Source organism: Podarcis vaucheri (assembly GCF_965113315.1).
Source record: "Podarcis vaucheri genome assembly, chromosome: 6".
In the NCBI taxonomy this organism is placed as follows: domain Eukaryota; kingdom Metazoa; phylum Chordata; class Lepidosauria; order Squamata; family Lacertidae; genus Podarcis; species Podarcis vaucheri.
The window spans coordinates 84798963-84826560 of record NC_138764.1 but is presented as its reverse complement, the minus strand read 5'-3'; the positions used below and the strand labels follow the sequence as shown (position 1 = coordinate 84826560).

General features: G+C 44.3%; 1 protein-coding gene across 4 annotated transcripts; it reads left to right on the top strand.

The window, feature by feature from the left end:
• Positions 1-26449, top strand: PKIG (cAMP-dependent protein kinase inhibitor gamma). Of its 4 annotated transcripts, XM_082226578.1 has the most exons (5): positions 1-300; positions 6490-6560; positions 17080-17259; positions 24962-25140; positions 25469-26449. In XM_082226578.1, exons 3-5 carry the CDS (start codon positions 17120-17122, stop codon positions 25546-25548), a joined length of 399 nt encoding a protein of 132 aa, XP_082082704.1. In that variant the 5' UTR covers positions 1-300; positions 6490-6560; positions 17080-17119; the 3' UTR covers positions 25549-26449. The 4 variants fall into 4 exon arrangements, with proteins under 4 accessions (XP_082082704.1, XP_082082703.1, XP_082082705.1 ...); XM_082226577.1 differs by lacking the exons at positions 1-300; positions 6490-6560 and adding an exon at positions 16255-16304; XM_082226579.1 differs by lacking the exons at positions 1-300; positions 6490-6560 and adding an exon at positions 16433-16546.
• The last annotated feature ends 1149 nt before the right edge of the window (positions 26450-27598 follow it).

Genomic DNA, 27598 nt, shown 5'->3' with positions numbered 1-27598 from the left:
AGCTGCTTGGTTGACATCACGGAGGCCGAGCATTGGATTACAGCAAACAGGGACTTACTTGGCAAGGGAAGGGAGTGAGGAAACGCCTCCTGAGCCCTCAAAGTGCGACTGCATTTAGCAGCTATTAACGCAAGGAAACTGGAAGTCTGAAACTGTGACTAAGCTGTCTGCTCTGGCCCTTTGACATTCCAAGCACACTCATGCTTGGGGGGATGTGTGGGTGACTTGAGCCTTGAGTTTTAACAGTTGGGGTTCCTAACTCGCCACACTGAGAGCTGTTGGAGCTTGGAGCCATCTTCTGTAAGTATAACTTCGCCTTCTGAACAATGGTAGGCAGCAGCTGCGTTGAAACCGTCGCTTTTATGCCACAAAATGTACGGTGTTATATAGTGAAGGAGTGAGTTGAGTGGCTGGCTGGGGTCCTCCCTGGAACACATTTGTTTAAAAGATCTTTTCTTCCGCGTGAACTTTTCGGTGTGTGGCAGAATTGTGTTCACCATGAAATGTATAACAGCTGTGGGAGAAAAGCAATGTTCTAGTGATTTATCAAAGATTAAAAGAAGGGAGCAACAGTGAAATGAAGGGTGAGAAATCTTTTGCAGTCAAGGGAAAATAAAGCAAAGTTTTTACAAAACTGAAATTCAACTATTATTAAAATTACTAGTTTCATACATGTATTGTATTTGTGTTTGTGCATGAGAGTTTTTTTGACTCTGGAAATAATTGTATTTTACATGGTACCGAATGACCATCTCATATTCTGCCAATGAAGGAGTTGGACAATGAGGAATTTTTCAATTTTATGGTTAGGAATATTGAAACTATTGATTGTCAAGCTCCTTCACCTGTTGTGAATGTTAACAACTGTCACCACCAATTAACAAGTGATTGAGAAGAGAAAGAACATTGTGATGTTCACAATAGATTGGCGGCAAAAAGTTGGGCCTAAAAGGCAGGAATGGTTGGTGTGGAGGTCCAAACTGAAAAACTCAATTCATCCTGGTAGCTAGCAAGCTAGCAAAGATGAATTATATATCATAATTTATTATTTATAGCATTCAATTCCTGCCACTTTGCCAAAAGAACTCTCCCGTACTGAGGCAGTCCCTGCCTTCAAAGTTCACAATCTGAAAAGACATGGCACGCAAGGGAAAAGGAATGGGAGGGAGGAGGAAAAAGCAAGCTCAAGCATTAATTCAACAAGTTACAGGTCTTATAAGTTCTTATATACAGTTCTTATGTATGAATATAAATTGCTGCTTACTTCGATATTTGTTTTGTCAAGCCCAGTAGTGCCAACTCTGACTAGCAGTAGCTCTCCAAAATTTCAGGCAGAAGTCCTCCTTCCCCAACTCTGCTATCTGAGATGCTCTTAACTGACTTTCCAGATACTGAACTTGGAACCCTCCTCATACAGAAAACCAGATCATGGGCTCAGTCACTGAACCAGGCTCTTCGCTACAGACATCTGTTGGCTGTGCGAATTAGACCCAGGTCTGACCAGTCCGGTGTTTCACCTATTTGAGTCTCTTCAACAGTTTTATCTCTTCTCTATAACCATCTTAATGTCTGTAGGAAAAAGTAATGGATCCTTTGGCCTTGAAGTTTAGGCCGCCTCAATAATTCCTGTGATTAGAAAAGCACCTTAGTCCCCTTTATGCTGGATCCCTGTTGATGGTATTGCAAACACACAACAGCCAAAAAGTAAAGGTAGCCTTGTTGGCCTATGAGAAAAACTCCAAAACCCACATTGGGCCAAGCAGAATGTCACAAAATAGTGTGCAAGCTCAAGTTCTCCAGTACTCTTAAATCAGGCCCAAAATTCTCAAAATGTCTACCCTCGGGACCCACTCGTGAGGGCTGAGATTTACTGTGTTGGACTGAGACTTGGGAGACCAGGGTTTGAGTCTCCACTTGTCCATGGAGCTCACCACATGACACATACTGGATGACTTCAATCTTGGGTGAGAATTTTCATAAAGAAGTCTATTGGCTGCTGCTACTGGTTAACGGAAAGTTGGAATAAACTTAACCATGAAACCCAGTGTTAGACTAGGAGCTAACCCATGCTTCTGTTTGCCCCATGATATTTTCTATTCGCCCCATGGTTTCCAGCAGTGCCGGATTTACGTATAAGCTAAACAAGCTATAGCTTAGGGCCCCACTCTCTTGGGGGCCCCCAAAAAAATTAAAGAAAAAAACAACCTAGATGTACATTTCCAAAATATAAGATAAAAAACAAATAAAATAAAACCTACATACAGCAACAGTGTTTTGTGTTGTGTAGGCTCCTATGATGCAAGTAATGGGTCCTGCCTGCTAGCCTCCTCCCTAAAATATCACTGGTTTGCTCATTTCTATATATAGGGTTCCTACATTCTGCATGTGCAAATGGCTTTAGAATCCTGTTAGGTCCAAAATTACCAAATAGCATATATTCAACACGAAAAACAGCTACAATTTGTTGTTGACAAAGGACAGCTGGACATATAAAGGGAACCATTACCTTCAATAGTTTAGGGCCTCCTCAAACCTAAATCCGGCCCTGGTTTCCAGGCATGCGTCTGAAAGGTTTTTATTTTGTCCTGCCTTTTCCCTGGGGGAACCCACTATTTACTGCTGAATCAATCTGCAGAGAACCCAATTGATGTTTGTTCCTATTCAGTAGTAAATAGTGGGGTTTCCTGGGGAAATGGTGGGACCTCTCAGACCCTGTGCCTAGAGATCACATGACGGATGGAAATAGGGAGCAGCTCTAGAAGTGGGGCGATCCAGATTCAAATATCCACTCAGCCATGGAGCTCACAAGATAATTTTGGGCCAGTCTCCATTTTTCAGCCTAACCTGCCTCACAGGGCTGTTGTGATTACCGTATTTTTCGCCCCATAAGACGCACTTTTTCCCCTCCAAAAATGAAGGGGAAATCGGGGTGCGTCTTATGGGGCGAATGCCTGCAAGCCTCGCGCGCCTGGCAGGAGGTCCCACCGGGTGCGCGAGGCTTGGGGTGGCAACCTGTCGCCCGAAACACGGGGAGCCCTCGGGAGGGCTCCCCCTGCTTCGGGCGAGTGTCTGCAAGCCTCGCGCACCTGGCAGGAGGTCCCACCGGGTGCGCGAGGCTTGGGGCGGCAGCGGACTGCTTGCGCGCACGCAGAAGCTTGGGGCGCGCTGAGCTCAGCACGCCCCAAGCTTCTGGATTAGCGCAGGGGTCCGCTAGCCCTGGGAGAGGCGCCCGGCTCTCCCACGCTAGCGGAGACCTTGCCGGCACGCAGAAGCTTGGGGCGCGCTGAGCTCCGCACGCCCCAAGCTCCTGGTGTAGCGCAGCGCACCTGGGGGGGAAATAAAAATTTCTTCCTTTATTTCCCCCCAAAAAATCTAGGTGCGTCTTATGGGCCGGTGCGTCTTATGGGGCGAAAAATACGGTATAGGATGAGGAGGAGAATGATATATGCCACCTTGAGCTGGAGGACAGGTGGGATATAAATATATAAAATCAATCAATATTCTTTCATTAGCCTCTGAAGGATTTTTATACTCTCTAGGAATACCCACACTTATATTGCTTCTGTCCCCCTTTTTTATTCTTTTTACAAAGTAATAATAATAAATAAATAATAAAAATGTGCACTCCACCCCCGAGACCATTCCATTGTAACTATCCAACCTCCCTAAATTCCAACACCTCTTGCGATGGTTTGATCCCTTTCCGTTTTAACAGTACAAATTCTACAGACACCTTCCATATCTCCTCCCACTTTTAACTGTTACGGTTTCCCTCAAAGAATGCTGGGAATTGTAGTTCCATGAAGCACCTGAGGATTCTTTGTTAGAGCTCCCAATTCCCCATCATAGGACTGCAGTTTCCAGTGCTTTCCTAGGGAATATGCCTGGCTGTTAAAGCATGTGGTATAGCTATACCTTTTCTCTGAAGCATCAAGTATTGATGCCCACTAGAGAAATAGCAAAACAGATTAATGACCTGGCCTGCACCTCCTCCAGTGTTTAGTCCGTGAAACAAGAGATGTCCTGATGACCTTCAGATCTTGTCATCACCATGACTTATATCTTTAAAGGATTTCCTCTTTGGAACAAAAACTAGTCTACGTAGCATTTGTTGGACAGCTGTACTTCTGGAGCATCTCTACTGAGGTCATTTGTTCCATCGTACAAATTCAGATAACAACAGTTACATCCTCCATCTATACCTATGGAACTGGCACTGTTTTGTAACCAGATATAGTTGTACTTTTGATACCTGCTGACCTAAAACCAGTTTGTCCTTTTTAGGACAGCTTTGCCCTAAAATGTGAAGGATTATATCCGGCTTTTTAGTACCTACATCATTTGCTTTCTTTCGATTCCGGAGATGAAACTTTGATTAAAAACAAAACAAAGTGGCGACGATCACATCCTTGCTCTGGAAGGCAGACCAGCTAATGTTTTCTTGTTGGTGACGTTTTTCAGCTCAGAAGACTACACTACACTAGTACTTGTCAGAAACCAAAGAAAATATATTGACTGAACATTAGGAACAAGCAGCTGCAAACAAGGAAACCCAGAGAAGTTTTAAAGTGCTGAATGCAAGCCAAAATCGTTAAAACCGTGGAGGGGGCGGGGATTTTTCTATGAACTTCACTGTGTGGATTTTCAGCTAACTTACCAAAGACATTTCCGGATCTTGGTCCCTCTACTAGGGAAATTCCAGAATGAAAACTCAGCTGGATACACGCTTATTTGCATACTTCGAAAGGAACCTAGGGGGCAATAAAATAAAACGAATCAGTGAATATATAGCCCATTTTTTCCAAGCCAGAAGTAAAAATAAGGAGAAGACATTAGTGGGAAAGTTTTCCTACACCATCTTGCCACATGATTAGATAAACAGAATCTTTTCATTATGGACTTGCCTGATACAGTATAACCGCCATTCTTTGGAATTGGAAGATGGGTACATATTGTCATGAGTGTTCTCAGTATCTCAGCAAACTATTATTCCTGGGATTTCTTAGGGGATGCTAAGATGATATAAAATCAGTATAACTTTCTAAAGCAGATATGGCCCTAGTAGCAGCAATTTCACAGCAGCAACAATGTTAAAATATCCTAACGAGAGCAGATTTTAGGAAGCTGAAGCAGGAGGAGAGAAAGGGGAGATTCTGTTGTGCAGATGGAAGTCAACTTATGCAGTGCTGGATACAACCACGATGTATCTTTTAAATTTTCCAGTTCCCTTCCAGTTCCCCTTGTTACGGAAAATCTGGGTGCGTATCTACCCTGCCACCCAGCCAATCGGACCAAGTCCGTGGATTCTAGCGGAAGAAAAGGAAGCTCAGCCGGACGCAGGAGCAAAATGCGAAGATCCAAGTTTATTGCGCAACAGGTTCAAGACGAGATTGAACCCCGAGAATGGGGCGACATAAACTTTTAAAAGTTCCCACCAAGTCCCATAACACAGTGCGAGAAACGTCATGAATACATTATGGGAAGGTTGGATTTCATGGGTTACATCATGAATACATTACACACGTCATGAATATGTCAGAGAAAAGGTGGGGTTAGACTAATTTACATTTGAGGAAAGGGAGGGGGAATATGCAGAGCGAGGGTCATACACAAATATACATTTCATGAGTACCGGTGGCGGTGAGACAATGGGTTACTGATATGCACTGTCTGCCACCTGGTATTGCCCGGGGGACGGGCTGGGCAGAGCGATCTGACAGGATTAAGGAGTTCCTGTGTACGTGACTTGCCGTCTCGAGGATTATGGAGTCGGCCAACATCATGGAGTCCTGGGGAAACTGAGTCGAATGACACCAAGAGCAAGAAAATTGGAGCTGCGGTTGATTTTATATGAATTTTGAAAGGTTCTGATGACTTTCAGTCCGTTCCGTAGCCTAGATCAAAAGCGGAAGCAGAATGTATCCATTCTTGCAGAAATGGATACATTGTAACAAGGGTTTGACAGTTTTACGAGGTCGGGAGTTTCGGTTCTATTGTTCTCGCCATGGGGGGCCGTCAGCAGCTCGTCAGGAGGTTAAATGAGGCGTGCAAGAGCTCCCTGAGCTAGCTCCTGCAGGACGAATGCATGGCTGTGATTGGCCAAAGCGCGGCCATAGGAATAAGCGGAGAAGGGAAACACTCGGTCTACTCATTCTAAGTATGGAGCGCAGATAGGCATAGGAAAGGATAGGGAATATATATATACTCGAGCTTATTTCGCTCGGGAAAAGGTCTGGGAAACATGTGGTGCTTGTGCAACGGTGAAGGGGGTTCGAGGGTGGGTGTGCGGTGGTACCCTTGAGGTCATCGCCTCGGACCGCCAAAAGGAAGGGAGGAAATAGGCACCCCCCCCCTCAGTCCGTATCACCCTTCAAGTCTTCCCTACCCTTCAGACTTGTGGCCACAGAGTCCTCAAAAGGGTCCAGAATAAGTGTTTGCTAATGATTAAGGACCACGTTTATCCTCCTTTCCTTTCTACTTCCTCTCCAGAACTACTTGGTGCCTTCTGGTGCATGGAGCTAGATGTCTGTCCTCAGCAGAAGGAAAATGAATTAAGTAAGGTATGTTCCCAACACACACACACGAGTTGGTGGTGTTATAAACAAAATCTGCCCTTTCCCCCTTATGGGGTATCCAAGAGCCCGTATAGAGTCCTTAAGTGGGTTCCCTATTGGTAGGAGAAAATAACAGAGGCCAACCAGAGAATATTGAGAAGGAAAGCAGCTAGTAAGCCTGATCTTTATTAAAGCTGTTGCAACAGGGTGCTCCCCTCACGTGCAGGAAAGGAGGAGGACCCAGAACGAAGGTGTGCCTGCCCTTATACAGACATTCCTTGCCCTGGGGCTCAAGACCACCCCTCCATACATCATAAATGCATCACAGAAAAGGTGGTCTGCAACAGAAATTTGAATGTTGTTGTTTTTCCTATCTGTTAGGTTATCCAATAATGCCTTCTCTGATTGCCTTTCCTAGTAGTCTGCCCATTCGTTTGAAATGGTGAATACTTAATTCCTGTAACAAAGAAGGTTTTTTTTTCACCTCCTCCCTCCTTGCAGAGAAACATTTGGTCAGCTTGGGAGTCAAAATGGTTTCAGGACTGTCTTCCTCTGCTGATCTATGTATGTGCTTGGTTGGTACATTTATGAACATTATATATATATATATATATATATATATATATATATATATAACCTTAAATTTTATTATTACAGTGGCTGTATGCGTGTGCAAGCGCTGTACTATTGCAGATATTCATATTTGGCAGTTTGAAGCAACTGGATGCATAAAAACTGACTCCTTTTTGGAAATGAAACACTGTCAATGCCCAAAAGAAATGTTTTAAAACAAAACAAAAGCATCATATGATGGTGGCCTCAGAGCAAGCAAGCAAGTGGAGCTCAGCCAGCCAGTCCACCAGCCCTTGCTATTGCAAATAGACAAACAAGTGGGAGGCCAGGCGGGCCAGCAGGCAGCCAGGTGTTGCGCTGGCCGGCCTTGTGCTTGCTCTGTGACATCCAGACACACAAACCGTTGAGCATTTTGTTAAATAGTGGGTAGACATAGCAGACGACACAGCAATTTCTCCAAAGCAGCTCTGTATTTGTAAGCTGTCACATAACTGAACAGCAAACAGCTCAGCCGGCCTGCTTTTATAGGCAGCCGGCTGTCAACATTGTAGCAACAACAACCCAGGGTTTCCCGCCTAAAATAACTGATGTGGACCTGAGTGAAAACTACATACACAGTACTCCTGGTGGCCAGGGTGAGAACTTCAATACATAACACCCCTCCCCACCGAAATAAAGAGTTAGTTACAGCACTACACGTAATGGTTCAATTAGGCACAAAGCATATCGGTTACATTTCACATACTTCCATTAGACCAACAGTGTTACATGTCCAACAACATAGTCCTTTAAATACGGTCTACTGGCCTTGTGGATTTCCTGGGCGGAGAGTTCAACAGCTTCTGAGGCCATGACCTCCTCAGCGGCTTTCTGCAGCGTGAGGTCTGGCTTGGCGAGGAGATGCCGTTGCAAACGGATGTCCCAGACCCCGCAGACGATTTGATCCATCAGGGCATCATCTAAGTCTCGGAACTCGCAGTGCATTGCAGCCTGTCGGAGGGCAGTGGTGTAGTTGTTGATTGACTCCCCCTCTGCCTGGTTCCGGTGGTAGAATGCATGGCGGGCAGCAATCTTGGATGGCTTTGGGGCGTAGTGGTTGCGGAGCTTCTCTTGAATCGTGTCCCAATGTGCTGCCTGGACTGCTAGAGGCGCAACCAATGGTTGGGCCGTCGCGAACACTTCGGGGCCACAAAGGCTGAGGAGAGGCCCTGCTTCTGCTCTATAAACCCTCTTGTCAGCTCATTTGCTTGGAGGTAGCAGTCAAACCGAGCGAGGTAGGAGTCCCATGATTCAGAGGCTGGGGCAAACGGCGGTAGAGGCACGAGTAAAGCCATGGTTCCGATGCTGACGTGGAGGCGATGGATGGAACACTGTGCTCTAGCCAGAACGGTCAGCTCTGAATTGGTTCTGCTCCATGATTTCGCTCAGTGTTTCAGCTCCGTGATTCAGCTCATCTCAGAGGGTGGCCACATCTGGCTGTGCTCTGTTGTCCATCGATCCCACCTTCGTCGCCAGTGTTAAATAGTGGGTAGACATAGCAGACGACACAGCGATTTCTCCAAAGCAGCTCTTTATTTGTAAGCCGTCACATAACTGAACAGCAAACAGCTCAGCCGGCCTGCTTTTATAGGCAGCCGGCTGTCAACATTGTAGCAACAACAACCCAGGGTTTCCCGCCTAAAATAACTGACGTGGACCTGAGTGAAAACTACATACACAATACTCCTGGTGGCCAGGGTGAGAACTTCAATACATAACACATTTTTTTGTGCAAAAACAGAAAAAATATGAAGCCTGGACACTGTTTCCGGCCAACCAAATCCCTTTGGCCATTCTCCGTTGGGTCACAAAGGCTGGGGGCATCCTCTATGCCTTGGAGAGGGGGCAGTGTGGGGAGAGGCACCTCTCTTTAGGGCAGTGGAGCAGCTCACAGATTGCGGCAATGATAGCTGCTGCCTGGAGGACTCCCAAGGAGAGAGGAGAGGAGACTGAGGGCACACTCCACAAGGGAGGGTGTTCGAAAAAGGGTGAGAAGAAGCCAGCTCTGCAGGCAAGGGGTGACATAACTGGGCTCCTGAGCCCCACAGGGGTGCCACAGAAAGAGTGTAGCTGGTCAAAGGAGCCAAAGACTCAAAAAGGTTGAAAACCTCTGGTTTAAGGACTCCACTTGGTGTTAAGTTGGTTTGAGAAACTGCATTGAACAGTACAGTGGTACCTCGGGTTACAGACTCCGCTAATCCAGAACTTTGCTTCAGGATGAGAACAGAAATTGCGCAGCGGTGGCACGGCAGCAGCAAGAGGCCTCATTAGCTAAAGTGGTGCTTCAGGTTAAGAACGGACCTCCAGAACAAATTAAGTTCTTAACCCGAGGTACCACTGTGGTATTTTGTGGGTTAAACCACAGAGCCTAGGACTTGCCGATCAGAAGGTCGGCGGTTCAAATCCCCGCGACGGGGTGAGCTCCCGTTGCTCAGTCCCTGCTTCTGCCAACCTAGTAGTTCGAAAGCACATCAGAGTGCAAGTAGATAAATAGGTACCCCTCTGGCGGGAAGGTAAACGGTGTTTCCGTGCGCTGCTCTGGTTCGCCAGAAGCGGCTTAGTCATGCTGGCCACATGACCCGGAAGCTGTACGCCTGCTCCCTTGGCCAATAAAGCGAGATGAGCGCCGCAACCCCAGAGTCGGCCATGACTGGACCTAATAGTCAGGGGTCGCTTTACCTTGCAAGAGACATATGCATTTTGGATAATGTCGTGTGAACATGGGAGTAAAAACCCAGCACTAGCGATGTGGTGAGTGCTACAAAGCATGCATATCTTATTCGGACAGTTCTTGCCAAGTCAAATCATCTGTCCCACTCATTTGCAGCACTGCACTAGGACTGAAGCAAGGGATCTAAATGTAGTCCTGAATTCTCTGCCTAATGAATAGTCCACTGTGTGTAGTACGGCAAGACTGCTGGAATTTACCCTAACCCATCCTTGCTTTGTTGAGGAACACTACAGTCTTTTTTGGACATGCAGTATTTACTATACATCCCTGAGAAAATCAGGAATTTTACAGCGCCTTCAAAGGAGCTCAGACAAAATGAAAGCATTGCTTTAAAACAAAAACAAAAAACCAAGAAGATGGAGGAAGACAAACAACAGCATCTTGGGAGAGGAGAATGCTCCCTGCTGCAATTCAGCATAACTTCATTCCATAGTGACACCCTCTTGGGTCCTCCTTTATTTCTGTTTACTGAGAGCTGCAGAGAGAACAAAGTTTTCTGCTTTCTACAGATGATTCAGATTTCTTTGGTGGGGAAAAACCAGGAGCTTTTCTTTTAGGAATAATTGGTGGAGAAGTACCTACCAAAGGGGGGGGGGGAGTTTATGTATGCTACCACAGCTGCTTGACTGATTTATGCCCAAAGATGGAAGCAAGAAACAGTTCTGACAAAGGAAGATTGGCAATTACAGTAATGGAAGAATAAGAAATCAAGAGAAGAGACTTTTAAAAATAGAATGGAGGAAATTTATTGACTATTTGAAGACACATTGGAAACAAATTAAAAGCATTAGCGGGACTGATAAAAACACGTGCAGTAAGAGACAATTCAGGGGAACATAAAGAAAAAATTATATATATTTGAATTGGATATACAGTAATAAAAAGATATGAAATAAATATCCACAGAAGGGAGGGAAGGGAAGTCGAGGGGGAAGGTAAATTAGATTTGTAAAGATTTCGTTTTTCTTGTTAAAATATTTATAAAAGCTGAAAACTTTTTTAAAAAAATTCTTTTCCTACCAATGGTTTAAAACTTATCTCCTATGCAAAATAAATGTGCTGTTGGAAAGTTGCAAATTCTGCAGAATTCAGGAAGATCACACAGGGAAAAGGAGGCTATCCCAAGCTTCTCCACAATCCCCAGAATATTTATGAACTTTAAAAAGTTTCCTTTTGAAGAAAACCGAATAAGGCTTCAAACCAACAGCAACACAAGAATATTCATGTGGAATTAAAATTTTAATTTTTTAATTTATTTTTTTAAATTAAAAGATGGCCGGGCTGCCTGCTGCATTATGTTGAAGGGGCAACACTGATGACTCGGCCAGCATTCAATTCTCCAGGATGCTTGTCCACCTTTGGTCTCCACCTTGCACTAGGGTCTCACCTAAAGCTCCTAGAAGCTGTCAGCGTGCAACAGCAGCCACACCCTGGGTCAACTGGCTGGCTAAACCATCTGAGGATAGCTAACAGATCTCAGACCCTTGGTGAGTTAGGGATTTCCCCTGCAACGGATTGAGTGGACAAGATCAATAGTGGGTCCAATGGTCAAAAAGGAAGTTTCTGCATCTGCATGTACTGTAGAAGGAAGTGAGAGGTAGCCCATCTAGGAGAAGGAAAACTATGATCCTCAACCTTCGTGACCATTCGGGATATCTTCTGGAGAAGAAAAGGCTAAGGAGTAACACCTACACAGATTTGGAGTGGAGTCCCTAAGACTGTTGGATGGTGCCTTGGGCATCTCCTTCCAGCAACTCCTGAAGCCAAGCTGTTGCCAGGCGTATTGCTCTGTGTTAAGTTGTGGGTGAATGTCTCAGATGACACAGTGATTCTTCAAACAGCTCTTGCTTATTCATAGGCCAGAACAGAACTGAACTGAAGGGTTCAGCCAGCCTGCTTATATAGAGCTCCACTACAATGCAACTGTAACAACTTTCTGTAACTATCCAATCACTGAATGTCACTTTCAATCCCTTATTTGCATATGTGGACCTGAGTGAAAACTATTTACAGTATCCCCCTGCTGGCCCAGGGTGAGAACTTCAGTACATAACACTCTGCTTTCCTTTGGACCACATCACTGAGACTGAGCTCCCTACACGTTGCCCAGGCTTGCACCCTGGGGAGGTCACTTGGGTGCTACTAACATTGTGGTTTGACTTTACCCCTGGAGACGCCCTCCATTGTTTCTTGAGACAGACGGATGCCAACAGCAACAAGGGATATGAATGTATTAGCATATTAAGGTTAAACTCACCCATAATTTGTACTGCATTTATCAGATCGTAGTGACTGAAACCTTATTTTTCCTACCCCTCTGTAATAAAATGTCCCTTTCAAAATTTTCTCTGCTTTTGGATATGATTTTTTGGGGCGTAAGCACATTTTCAGGACCACACACATTTTGACTCATGTGAAAAGATTCATCTCTCTCATATTCACATTTTTGGGTTCAGGTGTGAATCGCGCTTATTATGCATTTTCCTAGAGACACATTTAACGCTGATAACTTGCTGGTATTCACCTGCTCAAGCCAAGTTGCAAAATCAGGACTGTTCTGCAAGGGGGAAATTTGATGCCTGCATTCACCTTCCGTTCAGAGCTCTGCCTATATTTTAATACAGGGATAATGATAATATGGGGATAATGTTGGCTGATGTGAAGAGCACAGGCTGCAGCCTGCACCCTGAGAGGGAGGGGAAATATGTGTCATTACTCATGTGGTCCTTACTACCGCCACCCAGTGGATATCTTTAGCTCCTGCCAGACTAATTTCTTTCCTGGGTCAACCAGCTCTCTAAACTGGATAGTATGGTAAGGCAATTAGGGGCCTAATTGTTCCTTTTTGGGGGTGGGGGAGAGACACTATTCGTAGTACTGCATGCTTCCAATATGTTCAACACCACCACCCCCAAAAAATATCTGCAAACAAACCAAATTTAGCTTTTACTAAAGGTTTCTATAAGGCAACCATTTAAACAGCTGTGAAGTTGTTAGTAAAATAAAAATAAAAATGAACATTTAACCACTAGAACAAATGCAAACTACACAGGGAAACGCATCCTGGTACCCAGTTTAGACGAAGTGTTAAAGCAACTCCCAGGCTTTTCAGTGTTAACTTTGATCCTGGAAAATCTGCTGCAGTCCTCTGGCTTTTTCCTTCTGGTTTCTGTACTTTTTTCTTCAATAGCACTCTAACAAGACAATCTAACGATGTCTACTCAGCTGCAAGTCCTATTGAATTCAATGGGGCTTCCTCACAGGTAAATAGCGATAGCTCTCTTCTTTGTCAGATCTACTTACACACCTCGTTTCCAGCGCTTGCCAAACCTGTCAGCTAATCAAAAGCGCAGCAGTAGAGTTTTATTTGCATTTATCGCCCTCATAATTTATTTGGTTTCTTCCCACTCCCTCACTCCCCTTTAAGGCTTTAGGTTTCCTTTTCCCCTTTAGTGTCAAACATCTTGGTCGAACCTTTGCCCCTTCTGATCGGAGCAACTCGAAAAACATAAACCAACCAAGAACAGAATATAAAATGATGAAACAATCCTCTTCCTTGTGGTGCATTTGAAGTGCTTTTGGCGCCTTGAAAGCACTATATAAAAGTTAATATTTAACCTCATAGCATAGCATCAGTTCATTCTCTAATCAGTTTCTGCATCAGGTCCATATATGTGAAAGTGTCTATTCCACCTCTCTGTTCATAGAGTCCAACATAGAGTCAACGGCAAAACAAGGCTTAGACTCTGTGAAAGGATTCTGTGGAACTGCAACAACCTTTTGTGTGGATTGTTGGACTCTGTGAACAGAGAGGTGGAATAGACACTTTCACATATATGGACCTGATGCAGAAACTGATTAGAGAATGAACTGATCCACTGGGTCTTCTACTTTTTTCGTTGAACTTTATGAGCTTCTTCTGTTGAAATCTACAATTCAATACAATACAATGAATAGTATACATTATTTTTTCAAACGTACAGCCAGTTACGTCTTGTGTGTTTATTGGGTATGCAAGGCTTTGGCAAAGGCGGACCTCACCTTCCTATTCTGCCTCAGGTGGTGAAACAGGATGGGCTGCCCCTAACCCCCACTAACAATGAGTAGCCCATGGGTGCCGAGGTAGGCAGAAGGTAGTTCCAGAGCGATCTACCAGTAGATCTCGGAATGATTTGCAGTACTGGGTTTTTGTGTGGCAGGGCTGAGAGTTCAGTTTTGGAACTGTATGCAAATTCCTGGGCTGAGCATGTGCTCAGAGGCTAGTTTGTGCTTGTCTCAAGTTGGCAGATCTTGGGTTCTAGTAAAAAACCCAACACACACACACACACGCGCGCACACACACACACACTCACACACGATCCCTCCCAATTCTGAGGTCTGCCTGCCTCTGGCATACGATATAAAGCATTCAGTCTATATGCGCCATAAGCTTAGTCATATTATTCAATGGTTCATGTTAACGTGAATAATATTCATCAGTTTGCATTACAGATATTCAGGTACTTACATATATGTAAACCAGGTGCTACCCACTTGATTGACATGCAGTAATTCCTTCCATACCTGGATAATCATCTACTAATAAAATCTCCAGGGAACACGATAACCATATAGCTTTAATTGCTATTGCTAGTGAAATGTTAACAGGAAAATTTGTAGTGATTCTACTTGAAATTTGGTATCTTGGGGAAAGGCCCACAACCCTAATATTTCCCCCTCTCTTTCGAATAATACTGTCACAGTAGCCACAATGAAAAAGCCCAGAGGTCTTCTTGATATCCAATACTTGCATCAAATAAGATCTTAGAAGTAAGTAATCTGTACACTTTAAATCATTCAAGAGCTCTAGGGGAAAGTTTGAACACTGGCTGGAAAGGGCAGGAGGGCAGCTATTTTTAAATGCTGTTCGCAACTTTTCAAATAGTTGTGCAAATTTATAAACTAACTGTATCTTCACCGGAGATTCAGTATGCCTGTGACTGTTGAGGGCAGTTCACAAACGTTTGTTGTTTCACCTGAAAAAGCGGAGATAAGGATATAATATATGCACAGTCAAATCATGAATGGATTACGCAATTCATATATTTTGTAGACCCACTTGTGAGGGTTTTAGCCTGAAAGGCAGCCTAAAAAATACAACAACAACAAATATTTAAAAAATCTGGATGCCGCCTGTCCCATTTTTTCTTGGCATCTTGTGAAGTGAACAGCATCTATTGGAAATCCACATCCCAAAAAAACCTAGGCATGGAAAAATTTAAATAAATGGCCTCCCTCCCCAGGCCACTCAAGGCCAAATTGGGCATTACATGCAGATAAGTAGTATACTTCATCAGTTCAGCATTCCCCCCCTTTTTTACTATTGTATTTTGCAGATCTCTTTTCTCCCCCCCTTTTTTCTTTTTCCATTTTTTTTACAAAGTAATAATCACAAATAAATAAGAATAAAAATGTGCACCCCACCCCCAGGACCATTCCATTGTTAACTATCCACCCTCCCAAAATTTCAACACCTCTTGCAATGGTTTGGACCCTTTCCGTTTTAACAGTACAAATTCTACAAACACCGTCCATATCGCCTCGAAATTATTTCTCCTGTGTATTCCCTGTCTTACCTTAATGGCACATGTTAATTTATCATTAATAGCTATATCCCACACCTCTTTACACCATCCTTCCATTTTAAAGTCTTCTTGCCCCTTCCAATTCCTAGCTACCATCATTCGTGCAGCTGTCAATAAATCTGTGAGCAAGACCTTCATGGCCTGCAAACCTTCCGCCTCTTCAGCATCCTTTTTAAACCTGAAAAGTCAGGTAGGACTGGAGATATTGGAAGAGAAGGGGGTGCTTAAGCCTTTCTCTTGTGAGCCTTCCAACCCGTCAATGCTTTAAACCAGTGGCTCCCAATTGGTGGTCACCCACTAACGGGGTCTGTGGCAGATACCCATCAACTGTCTGGGACATCTCATTTTGGGGGGCTGTGCTCTCATGCAGGTCACATGACTCATGTGGGAGGGAGCATGGCCCGGAAGATGTGCACCCCGGTTTTGTGCCGGGGGCATGTTGGAGGGTATGGTAGCAGTGGCGTAGCGTGGGGGCCGCACCGGGTGCAACATCTGGGGGTTAGGGTTAGGGGGTGCAAATCCACGGGTTAGGGGGCACAAATCCACGGGTTAGGGGGCGCAAATCACTTGCCTTGCCCCGGGTGCTGACAACCCACGCTACGCCACTGTATGGTAGCACCATTTACAAGACTACCAGAGGGATAACATTTTCAAAAGCAGGGGGTCCATGGCTTGACTTTTGAAAAACAAGGGGTACGCAGTACTTAGCTAATTGGGAACCACTGCTTTAAATGGTTGGTGTCCACGCATGCCAGTCCACATGTGCCTCCCTTGGGGAAACAGGTAAAAAAAGAGAGAGTTGAGAAGAACTTTTAGTAGCTGTACCACCGCAGCCCTTCTCTTGCTTTGGGGCTGGGGCAATATAATCCCATTCTTGTCACTCCATCCCACCATGTCCTCTGCTCTGACAAGGCTGAGTGGGGCAAAGGATTCCATTCAGAACTTGCAGGGCGGAAAGAATTGCACATGTCTGTTTCACAGTTGAGGCTGTTGGATCTTTAACTGCCAGGTCATTTAAAAAGCGGGTATATGGCAGGAGTAATGGGGGAAGGAAGTTGCTGGAATTAGATAACGGGTGAGGGGTACGCATGGGAACAAAGGGGAGCAGCTTCACACATTCATTCCCCATTAGGCCAGTTATAGGCCGAGTTTAAAGCCTAGCTTAAGCTGCCACCCTTCTCTGGAACTAAAAATGGCCACTGGCAAATGGCTGTCGTGGCACAAGATGTAGGGCCTCTGGCTCACATCCACTGAGCCAGTCAGAACCTGAAGTGAAGGGAGAAAGCAAGCAAGGAGTAGATAGTACAGGTGGTCGGAGTCAGTGAGGAGCTGAAGAGAGCAGGAGCGCTTATCAAGAAAACAGAAGTTCCCTAAGTATATCTCCATACACTCCAGTTGCCCCTATCAACAGGATTTCAGTGGGCATAAACACACTGGGCTGTGCTAGACAGTAGCTCCTGATTCTAAAAAGGAGAATAGGTGGTTAGGCTGAATTACAGGGTTGCTGCATACCTACTGTTATGTTGTTAATGCTTTTCCCAATTCCCCTTCGCTGCAGTAAGTCCAGGACTGCTGAGCCTGCCAGTTTAACATTTGGAATGGCCGAGAAAAAAAAGGTAACCTTACTCAAACAATGCCAGAAATGCCTCATCGACATGAATGGAGACATGTTAGATGCACAGGGTATATGTCTTCACTGCAAAGCTGAGGAGCAGCAAAAGAATCAGAAAGGCAAGAGGTAAGGCAGGGTAGAACAGCAAGGTTTGGATTAATTTACGGAACTCACCAACTACAGTCATACCTCGGGTTACAGGCGCTTGAGGTGGCACGATTTTGGGTTGCGCACTGTGCCGAACCCGGAAGTACCGGAACAGGTTACTTCGGCGCATGCGCAGAAGTGCTGAATCACACTTTGTGCATGCACAGAAGCGCCCAATCGCAACCCGCGCGTGCGCAGATGTGGTGCTGCGGGTTGCGAATGTGCTTCCCGCACGGATCACATTCGCAACCCAAGCGTCCACTGTAGATGGCTTAAAAAAAAAAAAGTACCATTGGAGAATGGATCCATCAATAGCTACGTTAACTAGACAGAGCTTCCATGCTCAGGGCCATAGCGAAGGGAAAATGGGGCGGGAAAAAGCAGGCTCTGCTTATATACTTCCTGTAACAACTTGGTTGGCCAATACGGGGAAGAGAATGCTGGGCTGGCTGGCTCTTTGGTCTGATTTGGTTCTTGTTAAGTCTGGCTGGGGTTGGGGTTAAGAGAGAGAAGAGGAAGCTAGAGCATTCATTCAAAGACCCTGTGACTTAGCTGGCTAGCATGACCATCAGAAGAGCACTTCTGCACCAGAGCAAAGGCCCATTTCATCTAGCACCCTCTTCTCCCAATGGCCAGCCAGAGGTCGAAGGGAAGTCCACAAGCAGGGCATGATCACAACAGCCCTCTCCCCACTTGTGCTTCACAGCAACTGGAGTATTACTCCACGCCTGAGAGTAATACTCAGCCATCATGGCTTGTAGTCATTGGTACCCTCAACTCCCAAGGCGTTCTTAAAGCCATCCAACTTGGTTGCTACATCTTGTGGCTACGAATTCCATACTTTGTGTGCTATGTGAGGAAGTACTTTATTCTGTCTGTCCAGGATCTTTGAATATTCAGATTAACTGGATGACTTTGGGTATTATGGGAGAAGGAGAAAAACTCTCATCTAACTCCACACCACATAGAATTATACACACCTTTAAAGCCCTAAATGGCCTCGGTCCAGTATAACTGAAGGAGCGTCTCCACCTCCATCGTTCTGCCCAGACACTGAGGTCCAGCGCCGAGGGCCTTCTGGTGGTTCCCTCGCTACGAGAAGCCAAGTTACAGGGAACCAGGCAGAGGGCCTTCTCGGTAGTGGCACCTGCCCTGTGGAACGCCCTCCCACCAGATGTCAAAGAGAAAAACAATTACAGTGGTGCCTCGCAAGACGAAATTAATTCGTTCCGCGAGTTTTTTCGTCTAGCGAATTTTCCGTCTTGTGAAGCACGAAATCCCATAGGAATGCATTGAAATTCAATTAATGCGTTCCTATGGTCAAAAAAAAGTCCAAACAAAGCCAAATTTGGTACAACAAAAGTTTATTAAGTGCTCTTTAAAGTCACACATACTGTAAAGAGCATTTCAAAAATTGAAGGAACAATAAATTAAGTTTCTAAACATGACAGAAAAACATTTAAAAATCAACAAAGTGTACAGTACATTTTCTAAGACTCTGGGGGACAACTCAAAGAAGGTTCCTCTTCCACTCTTTGCTTCTTGCTGAAGAACCCCCTCCTCAACTGTTCCCCCAGCCACCCACCACACAGAAATTCAAATCCAGAATTTTTTTTAAAAAAAACAGCAGAGTGGCCCAATGGTCACAGAAAATCATAAAAATGCAGAAAAAAACCACACAAGCTTCCATATTCTTGCAAACCCCTCCCCAACACCAAGTCCTTGAATTCCAAACACCCCAACCCAAAATCCAACCCCCCCAAAAAAGTTTTAAAAGTTTAACTTACCAAATGGCTGCAAAAGAAGTTTTGGAAAAGCTTCAAAAATCACCAAAGTTTTCAAAAACCTCAAAAAAGGCTACCACACCACGTTCTATGAGTTGCTCCTCGAAGTCAAGTCGCAACTGTATTAACGGTGTTAAGAAAAAGGAAACAAACTTGCAAGAAGTTTTCGTTTTTCGTCTTGCAAAGCAAGCCCATAGGGAAATTCGTCTTGCGAAGCAGCTCAAAAAACGCAAAACCCTTTTGTCTAGTGAGTTTTTCGTCTTGCGAGGCACCACTGTACCAAACTTCTAGAAGACATCTGAAGGCAGCCCTGTTTAGGGAAGCTCTTAATGTTTAATAGGTTATTGTACTTTAGTGTTTTGTTGGAAGGCGCCCAGAGTGGCTGGGGAAACCAAGCCAGATGGGCGGGGTATAAATAAATTATTATTATTATTATTATTATTAGTAGTAGTAGTAGTAGTAGTAGTAGTATCATGGCCTCCCTTACTTGTCTTTTGTCTGAACTAACAAACTTGCAAATGCTTCCCTTTCCTGAACCCTTTCCAGCTCTGCAGTATCCTTTTTGAGGTGTGGCAACCAAACCTGAACACAGTGTTCCAAGTACAGCCTCACCAGAGAGTTGTATATCGACAACATGATACAGTCTCTCTTCCCCTACCCCGCCGCCCCCAATCCTATTCCAAACGATCCCGAACACAGAATTTGCCTTCTTCACAGCTGCGTATACTAGGCCACTGTTACGACCAAGCTATCTACTATTATTCAACGGTAGTCTTACTCATCATCACCACTTCAAACCTCACTAGCACATCTATGAAGTTTTGGGATGCACATCACTTTTTACCTGGCTTATCTCTTTGCACATTGAATCACAGTTGCCATTTTAATGATCATTCAGCCCAACTGAATGAGAAACTGAAACCGATATATTTGTTCACCCTTACTTCTGAAGCTGTGAACCTTCATATTCTAAGATGTAGTCTCTTAGCTTCTTTACCCAAATCCCAAGATTCTGCTCTCAAAATTCTGCTGGCAAAATTCACTTTTAAACAGAAAAATCAAGCTTGGTTGGAATTTTATTGCTTACTTTCATTTTAAAAAATGCAGCAGTAGCATTGTTTTACATCATTTTCTATTTATGATCAAGTATGCATCACATCTCTATATAAGGTAAAAGGTAAAGGAACCTTGGACGGTTAAGTCCTGTCAAAGGCGACTATGGTGTGCAGCACTCATCTCACTTTTCAGGCCGAGGGAGCCAGTGTTTGTCCGCAAACAGCTTTCCGGGTCATGTGGCTAAACCACTTCTGGTGCAACGGGACACTGTGATGAGTGCCAGAGCGCATGGAAATGCTGTTTACCTTCCCGCCGCAGCGGTACCTATTTATCTACTTGCACTGGTGTGCTTTCAAACTACTAGGTTGGCAGGAGCTGGGACAGAGCAACAGGAGCTCACTCCGTCACACGGATTCAAACTTCAGACCTTCCTATCAGCAAGCCCAAGAGGCTCAGTGGTTTAGACTACAGTGCCACATGTGTACCTACATCTCTAGATGCAGATACAAACACCAGTGCTCAAAATTTAAATATTCAATGCCACCTCAGTTTCAAATGACCGGGGCTGTGACTTTGCACTCAGTGAAATATGCACGCAGGAACTGATCACACCTTTATATCCTGCAGATAAAGTTCTGGGCTTGTGTTACCAAGACAGTGCCAAGTAGGTGAAATGAGATTGCAAAACTGATCAGATCAGATCTAGTACACCTCCGTGGCCAATTTTCTTTTTATATGCACCTGCTTCTATTGACAAATTTTGAAATTTTAGAAGCCAATGAAAGACCTCCTTGTGCTTGCTTCACACCTCTTATTCTCTAGGACCAACTTAGCATTATGGGTGCTTCCAGATTATATGTTTATTGTGCACTGGTCCTGATTGGCTCACAAGGAGGCTTGACAATGTTGGATTGAAGCAAATGCTATCCTACCCTTTCCATTGCATTTGCTCCTAACTTTCCATATCACAAAACGTTAGATCTCTTGAGGAAGTAGGTTTGTTGCCCAAGAGCTCCAAATCAACTTAAATTTGCCAGCATGTGAATCCTCCTTGGAAAAAAACCCCACACCTTGATCTCCATTCTAATACCACCTCTGGCCTCAGGGAAAAACAAAGCAAAACTCAGTTATAGCTATTGTTCCAGAGCTTTTGGAGATCATCAGCTGAAACATCAGATGAATTAGAGTGGAATACATTGCCACTTTCCCTCATCACATTGCAAAAAAAAAAACAGCTTTCCTTTCTAGTTGTTGTTGTACATTTCTTCCATCAGATTCTGATGGCCTCACTCTCAGGCTTAGCTGCAGTAAGATGGATGCATCATGTATCTTTGGACCATGCCTTTGGACTTCAGTCTTGCTGCTTGAAAACAAAAACAAATAAGCACCATTTCATGTGAGAACCTGTTTGTTTAAAGCAGCTTCCCATAGAGCTGAGCCAATCGCCATGCTGCTTGTTGAGAGCAATCACAACCGGCTGCAAAACATGTGAACCTTGACAAGATCCCATGTTTTACTGTAATGGGAGTTAAACATAACCCAAAGACTCCATCTGCTGGCCATACAATGTACTCAGTCCAGCACACCAGACTTGTCTCTTCTCTGTCTTAACAGGAGCCCCAGTATTTCCTAACTATAACTCTAATATTTCAACCCCAAAGATATTCCATGAGCAATGAGTCCTGTCAAAATCTATCTAGCAAAATAGGATGCAGCCCACAAAAGTGTGTCTTACAAGAAATTTATTGTTCTATAAGGTGCCACTGGACTCTGTTCCTCTGGAACTACTTACAATAGTAATCTCCTGAGAGGATTTTTACATTTCCCAACAAATATATTTATAAGTTATTTACCATGCCTTTTTTCTTACCAAAATCAAGGTTATTTAACATGTATCAAATACTAAACAAAATCCAGTGATAGAAAATGGTGCATGAATTCTGGGAGGCAGAATAGCTTCACTAGCTACTTCTTTGTGAAAGCCACGGTGGGTAGAGGATAATCTAGTTAAAAATGGAAGGAGTCAGAGAAGCTTATCACAGTTTATTGTGGACCCAGTGCTGCAAGTCTTTTACACTGTGCACACAATGTTGTCCTCATCAAAATGCCAGACACACACCCATACCGCCTGCAACCCAGACTTACCACGTCCACCTGTATTTTCCATGGATATGATGAATCCAGATTCAACAGGGAAATAATACGGGGCATGACTTTGATGAGGACATTGCCATGTGGAAAACACGGTGCAAAACATGCTTGCATGAGCAGCACCAAGACCACAGTGAGCTGCTGTGTATGGAGGCACCCAGAGTCTCATATGAAGAGTGTGTGTGGTTGGTGTGCAAAACAAAGAAAAAAGTTTAGTAAGTGGTTTGATGAGACCTCCAGCATTTTTCAAGTGCTCTGATAAAAGAATAGTTTGAGAACTGAGGCAGTAGGGTGTCTAGATGCAAAGAAAGGACATCTTTAAATGACTATAAGAAGAGAAAAAGTGCAGCTTGTCATATAGGGATGGGGGAAAGCTGCTTCATGGTGCATTTCTAAGTTATTGGCACCAACCCGACATTCTCAGTACAGCGGTACCTCGGGTTACATACGCTTCAGGTTACAGACTCCACTAACCCAGAAATATTACCTCGGGTTAAGAACTTTGCTTCAGTATGAGAACAGAAATCGTGCTCCGGCGGCACAGCGGCAGCGGGAGGCCCCATTAGCTAAAGTGGTGCTTCAGGTTAAGAACAGTTTCAGATTAAGAACAGACCTCCAGAACGAATTAAGTACTTAACCCGAGGTACCATTGTAGTATTTTGTAGCAAAGTACAAGAGACATATGCATTTTGGATAATGTCGTGTGAACATGGGAGTACAAACCCAGCACTAGCGATGTGGTGAGTGCTACAGAGGTACCATTGTATATGTTGCCAGAAATACAACCAGCAAATGACTAGTATCTATAGTAGCTGCTGTGAAAGCTTGCAATAAGAGAAACCACATGCTGTCTTTAGTCCTCTCCTCACAACTTCCCTCATTTTTGCAATTCATCGTAGGCTTTATGGTGGGATTGTTGCAGCTTTGACAGTTATTTGTTTTTATTTGGGTCCTGAGGGTGTCTTTTAATGCTAGGTACATGTGCGCTGCCCTTTTCTGAAAGCTCCCATCTCACTGGTCCCTGATTGCTGTTCTAGAATACAGCTGTTGGGTCAACTCTGTGTCACCTTCTCATACCAATGTAGCAACCTGATCAGTTGGTTTGCCACAATTTTCTAGCATGCTTGTTCCAGTAAATAGCTCCAAAAGGACAACACCACAACTCAGAATGTAGGCGTGTATTCTCAGATCCTGAAAAAAAGAAATCCAGATCTAGAGAAGAGGAAAGACAGTGTGGATTCTATGGACTTCAGGAGTTCAGTTCAGGTCTTTCCATTTTGGACTTCAGACAGATAATATTTCTTGAGGTGGCAGAATGCCCCGGTTGGAGAAAGGGCATCTTTGTAATGCTGAAGGTGAATACATTTCTCAAGGGTAATCAGTTTTTAGCTCTGTGTTCCTTTAGCTCCTCATCAATCATGGACTTTACAGCTGAGCTTGGGGGAAGGAGGGCAGGGGAGAAAGGATGTTATGCCTGGCAGTATTTTTGTACCAAACCTGCTAAGCTTAGTAGGGTGGTGGGGCCCCTCCCGATAACCTGTGCATTGAACATTCATTCCAACGGTGGCCAGCTTTTTTAGTTTCTGTGTTGCATGTTCTCATAGGTGTGAGGTACGATGCTGATGCCACCGTGCCAGCCCAGCGCCGTGCCCTAATCTTTGGGGCTGCTGGAAGCAGGGCACCGAAGAACATTGAAAGAGCCAGGCACTTTCACGATTCTCCCTCTCTTTGCTTTTAAAAATTCAGCTATGGGAGACTGAAATCAGGAGTGGCAGCCCTTGGCTGGAGTGCAAAGACGGGCTATTTAAACTGTTAGCTTCCTTTCCCCAAAGCAGGTGATGTGCAGGACTAGGAGACAAATTTGGCTCAGTTGACCTTTAAAGGTGAATCTCCCTAATTTATGCCTTCTGAAACAATACATGAAGCAAAGCATTGCCATCTTTTGAAAGCCGCACGTCTCTGAATTTTGCAGTACAATTCTCCAGCCACGAATATGCACGTGTTGGTGTAAACAGGATACAAAAATGCACTGTATTAGCGAACATTGCTTTGCAGATATGTGTATATTAGGCAAAGTTGCATATTTCTTAAGAAATGTGCATATTAGGAGAGATTTGTACTAAATTGAAGAAGTTTCATGAGAACTTTTAAAAATTGCCACCTGCTGTGGATATGTGGAGAACTCAGCTTAAGAATAGAAAAATGAGAAACCAACATTGAGTCACCCATTCCTACTTCCCATTTTTGTGAAAATGGAAGTGAAAGTAACCTCTTCCCCTGCCAGCCCTCCACCCCTGCTTTTAGCCTTCTGTGGGTACTTTTCATACCAAAGATATATATACAGGACTGGGTTTACTCTACTGGCATCCTAAGAGGCTTTCTGCTTTCCAAATTGTATCTGGCACTTCCTACCGAGCTAGATGGTCACGTGGTCTGCCAATAGGAATTGGTTGTTATTATTATTATTATTATTATTATTATTATTATTATTATTATTAGGAATTTCATATTAAGGCAGTGGGTCTGGCTTGCAACTCCTGAGCTATATGGAGAAAGGCATAATTTCAAAATGGCTCCTTGATTACATTGGCTAGTGACAGTGGTTTCATATGATGCTTATGAATTGTTCATTGAAAATGGACCTCGTGCCCCTTGACGTTTTCTCAACCCTACACATCTCCGTTACACAGGGATCCTGCCTCATACAATGTGAATGAGACGATGGAGACCGAGCCTGCCTATTCTGACTTCATCAGCTGTGACCGGAGCGGCCGGAGAAACGCAATACCCGACCTTCAAGGAGACGCAGCTGCTCTTAAACTGGAGAAACTGGCAAGCACCATGGAGGATATCGCTATTGCAGGGGATGGTGAGTCCCTCTTTGCCCAAGTCCAACCCGAGCTGGCAGCTGATCTAATCAGGAAGCTCAGATGAACATGTTCTCTGCAAAACACACAGGGCTTATCTAAATCACTGCACAATGTATACCAGTTGCATCATGTAATGCAGATGGGACATAGGTATATGCTACTAACATCCAACTTCTCACACTTCTTAACACGTTGCTGAAGAGCTAGTATTCTGCTAGTACCACTGAACCATTGGCAATAGCCACACCAGCTATATTTGCTAAATAAATCAATTTCCTTTGGATCCAATTCACACAACTCTCTGTTTGATCATTTATTTTTTTACAGAAAACCAAGATTCGGCCGATGCTACCGAGAAGGAATCTGGACTGACTCCTAAGAGCGAAGACGGCAGCCCGACCTTGTGAGAGCTCTGATTTAGGCTGCGGAAGGGTGGACGACAACAACTACGGCTCTTCCACCTGTTAAGAAACCAAATTGCAATAAGGAGTCCCCTCTTAAAGGTTTCTGCCATGGCCATCTGGCTCTTACAGTCACTTTCTGTGGCAGCTGGTACCTTCAGAGAACTGTCTCTCTCTCTCACTCTGCAACACTACACACCAAGAGATGTTTAGTGACTTGAGCCACTCAGAGAGCCTTTTGGCAACTATCTTCCTGTATAGGAAAAACACAATTTCAGTAATAATATATAGACTTCAGATTTTATCGTACAAGGTACATTTTGCTCACACGATAAACTATTATTTATTCCTATCTCCCTGTAGATTGTTAGGTGACTTGTGGTAACTTTCTCACTTGTGCACATGCTGCACCTCAGAAGTGCTGATATTTTGGGGGCTGTGAACATTGGTGAAGAGAAGTATGGGACATAATCCGCCAGCCACTTCTCCGACATGGACACCATTGTAACCAATGAAGTTTGGTTCTTTTGTGGCATAAGGGCAGGTGCAGCCTTGCACAACACTAATTCAGTTCAGTGGCAATTCCACAAGAAGTGTTCTCCATGAAAGAGGCACCAGTGACCTACCACTTCTGCTTACGCCACTGCTTCTTTCTGGTATGCAGAAAAAGGGTTTCAGAGGCACAAACCAGTGGATTCAAAAATTGGTTTAATTGTGCGTGCTAAAAAGAGAAGGCAGCACTACTTCAAGCAAACTCATTAGCAAGTTCTAGAGTTCCAATGCCTCTGGTAGATTGTTGCATCCTCTGTTAAGAGTTGTATCTTGTGGTGAAACTTGTATGCAGATCCATAAACCTGTTGTCCCCCACCCCATCCCCCAGCAATTAAAACTAAATGAGTTCTTCATTCATGTGTTTTGCTCTTTTCTAGCACTTTATGCCCCAGACTTGCAGGGTTTTCATTTGGTCTTATAAACCAGTGCTTTTTTTTTCTTTAAAAAATGTTTAGGGTTACTCTCATTTTCCTACTCATATTGAAATAATGCCCCTCAATGAGGCCAAACTTAGAATCACAAAATGTTTAGGGGTATGCGCACCCCAAGAAAAAGCACCCAATCTTAACTATGAGTGTGCCAGAAAACGTTTGCGTTAATTGGAGCACCCCAATTCCTGTGCCAATATAAGTTACTGCTGCAGTGCTGCAGGGACAGATATTTACGATCGGAGTACAGACAGCCATGTCTATTCATGGAATATGGCAGGATTCTCAAACTGGCCTCTGGGGGGCATTAAAGCACTGGTCTATGTGTGCACACCTCAAGCAGGGTGGGGTGGAAATGGCAGCTGGCTGCCCCCTCACAGCAACATGATTTTAGCTGTGTGAGTGTGGCAATCTAAGAACAAAAGAACTTTGTTGGATCAAACCCAAGGCCCAGCATTGTTTTGCCCAGCAGACAATGAGCACGACATGATAGCCATAGCCCTCTCCTGCTGCTGGTATTCAGAGACATACTGCCTTGATTATATACTAGTACTAGCCACTGAATATATTGTTCTCCATCAATTTGTCTAATCTCATTTTAAAACCATCTTAAATTGTTGGCCATCTCCACCACAGTCTATAGAAGTGAATGTCGTTGTTTAGTTGTGTCCGCCAGGCACTCCTGTCTTCCACTGCCTCCCGCAGTTTGGTCAAACTCATGCTGGTAGCTTCGAGAACACTATCCAACCATCTTGTCCTCTGTCGTCCCCTTTTCCTTGTGCCCTCCATCTTTCCCAACATCAGGGTCTTTTCCAGGGAGTCTTCTCTTCTCGTGAGGTGGCCAAAGTATTGGAGCCTCAGCTTCAGGATCTGTCCTTCCAGTGAGCACTCAGGGCTGATTTCCTTAAGAATGGATAGGTTTGATCTTCTTGCAGTCCATGGGACTCTCAAGAGTCTCCTCCAGCACCATAATTCAAAAGCATCAATTCTTCGGCGATCAGCCTTCTTTATGGTCCATATAGAAGTGAATACCACAGATTAACTCTGAGCTGTAGGCAGTTCTTCCCTTTGTGTGT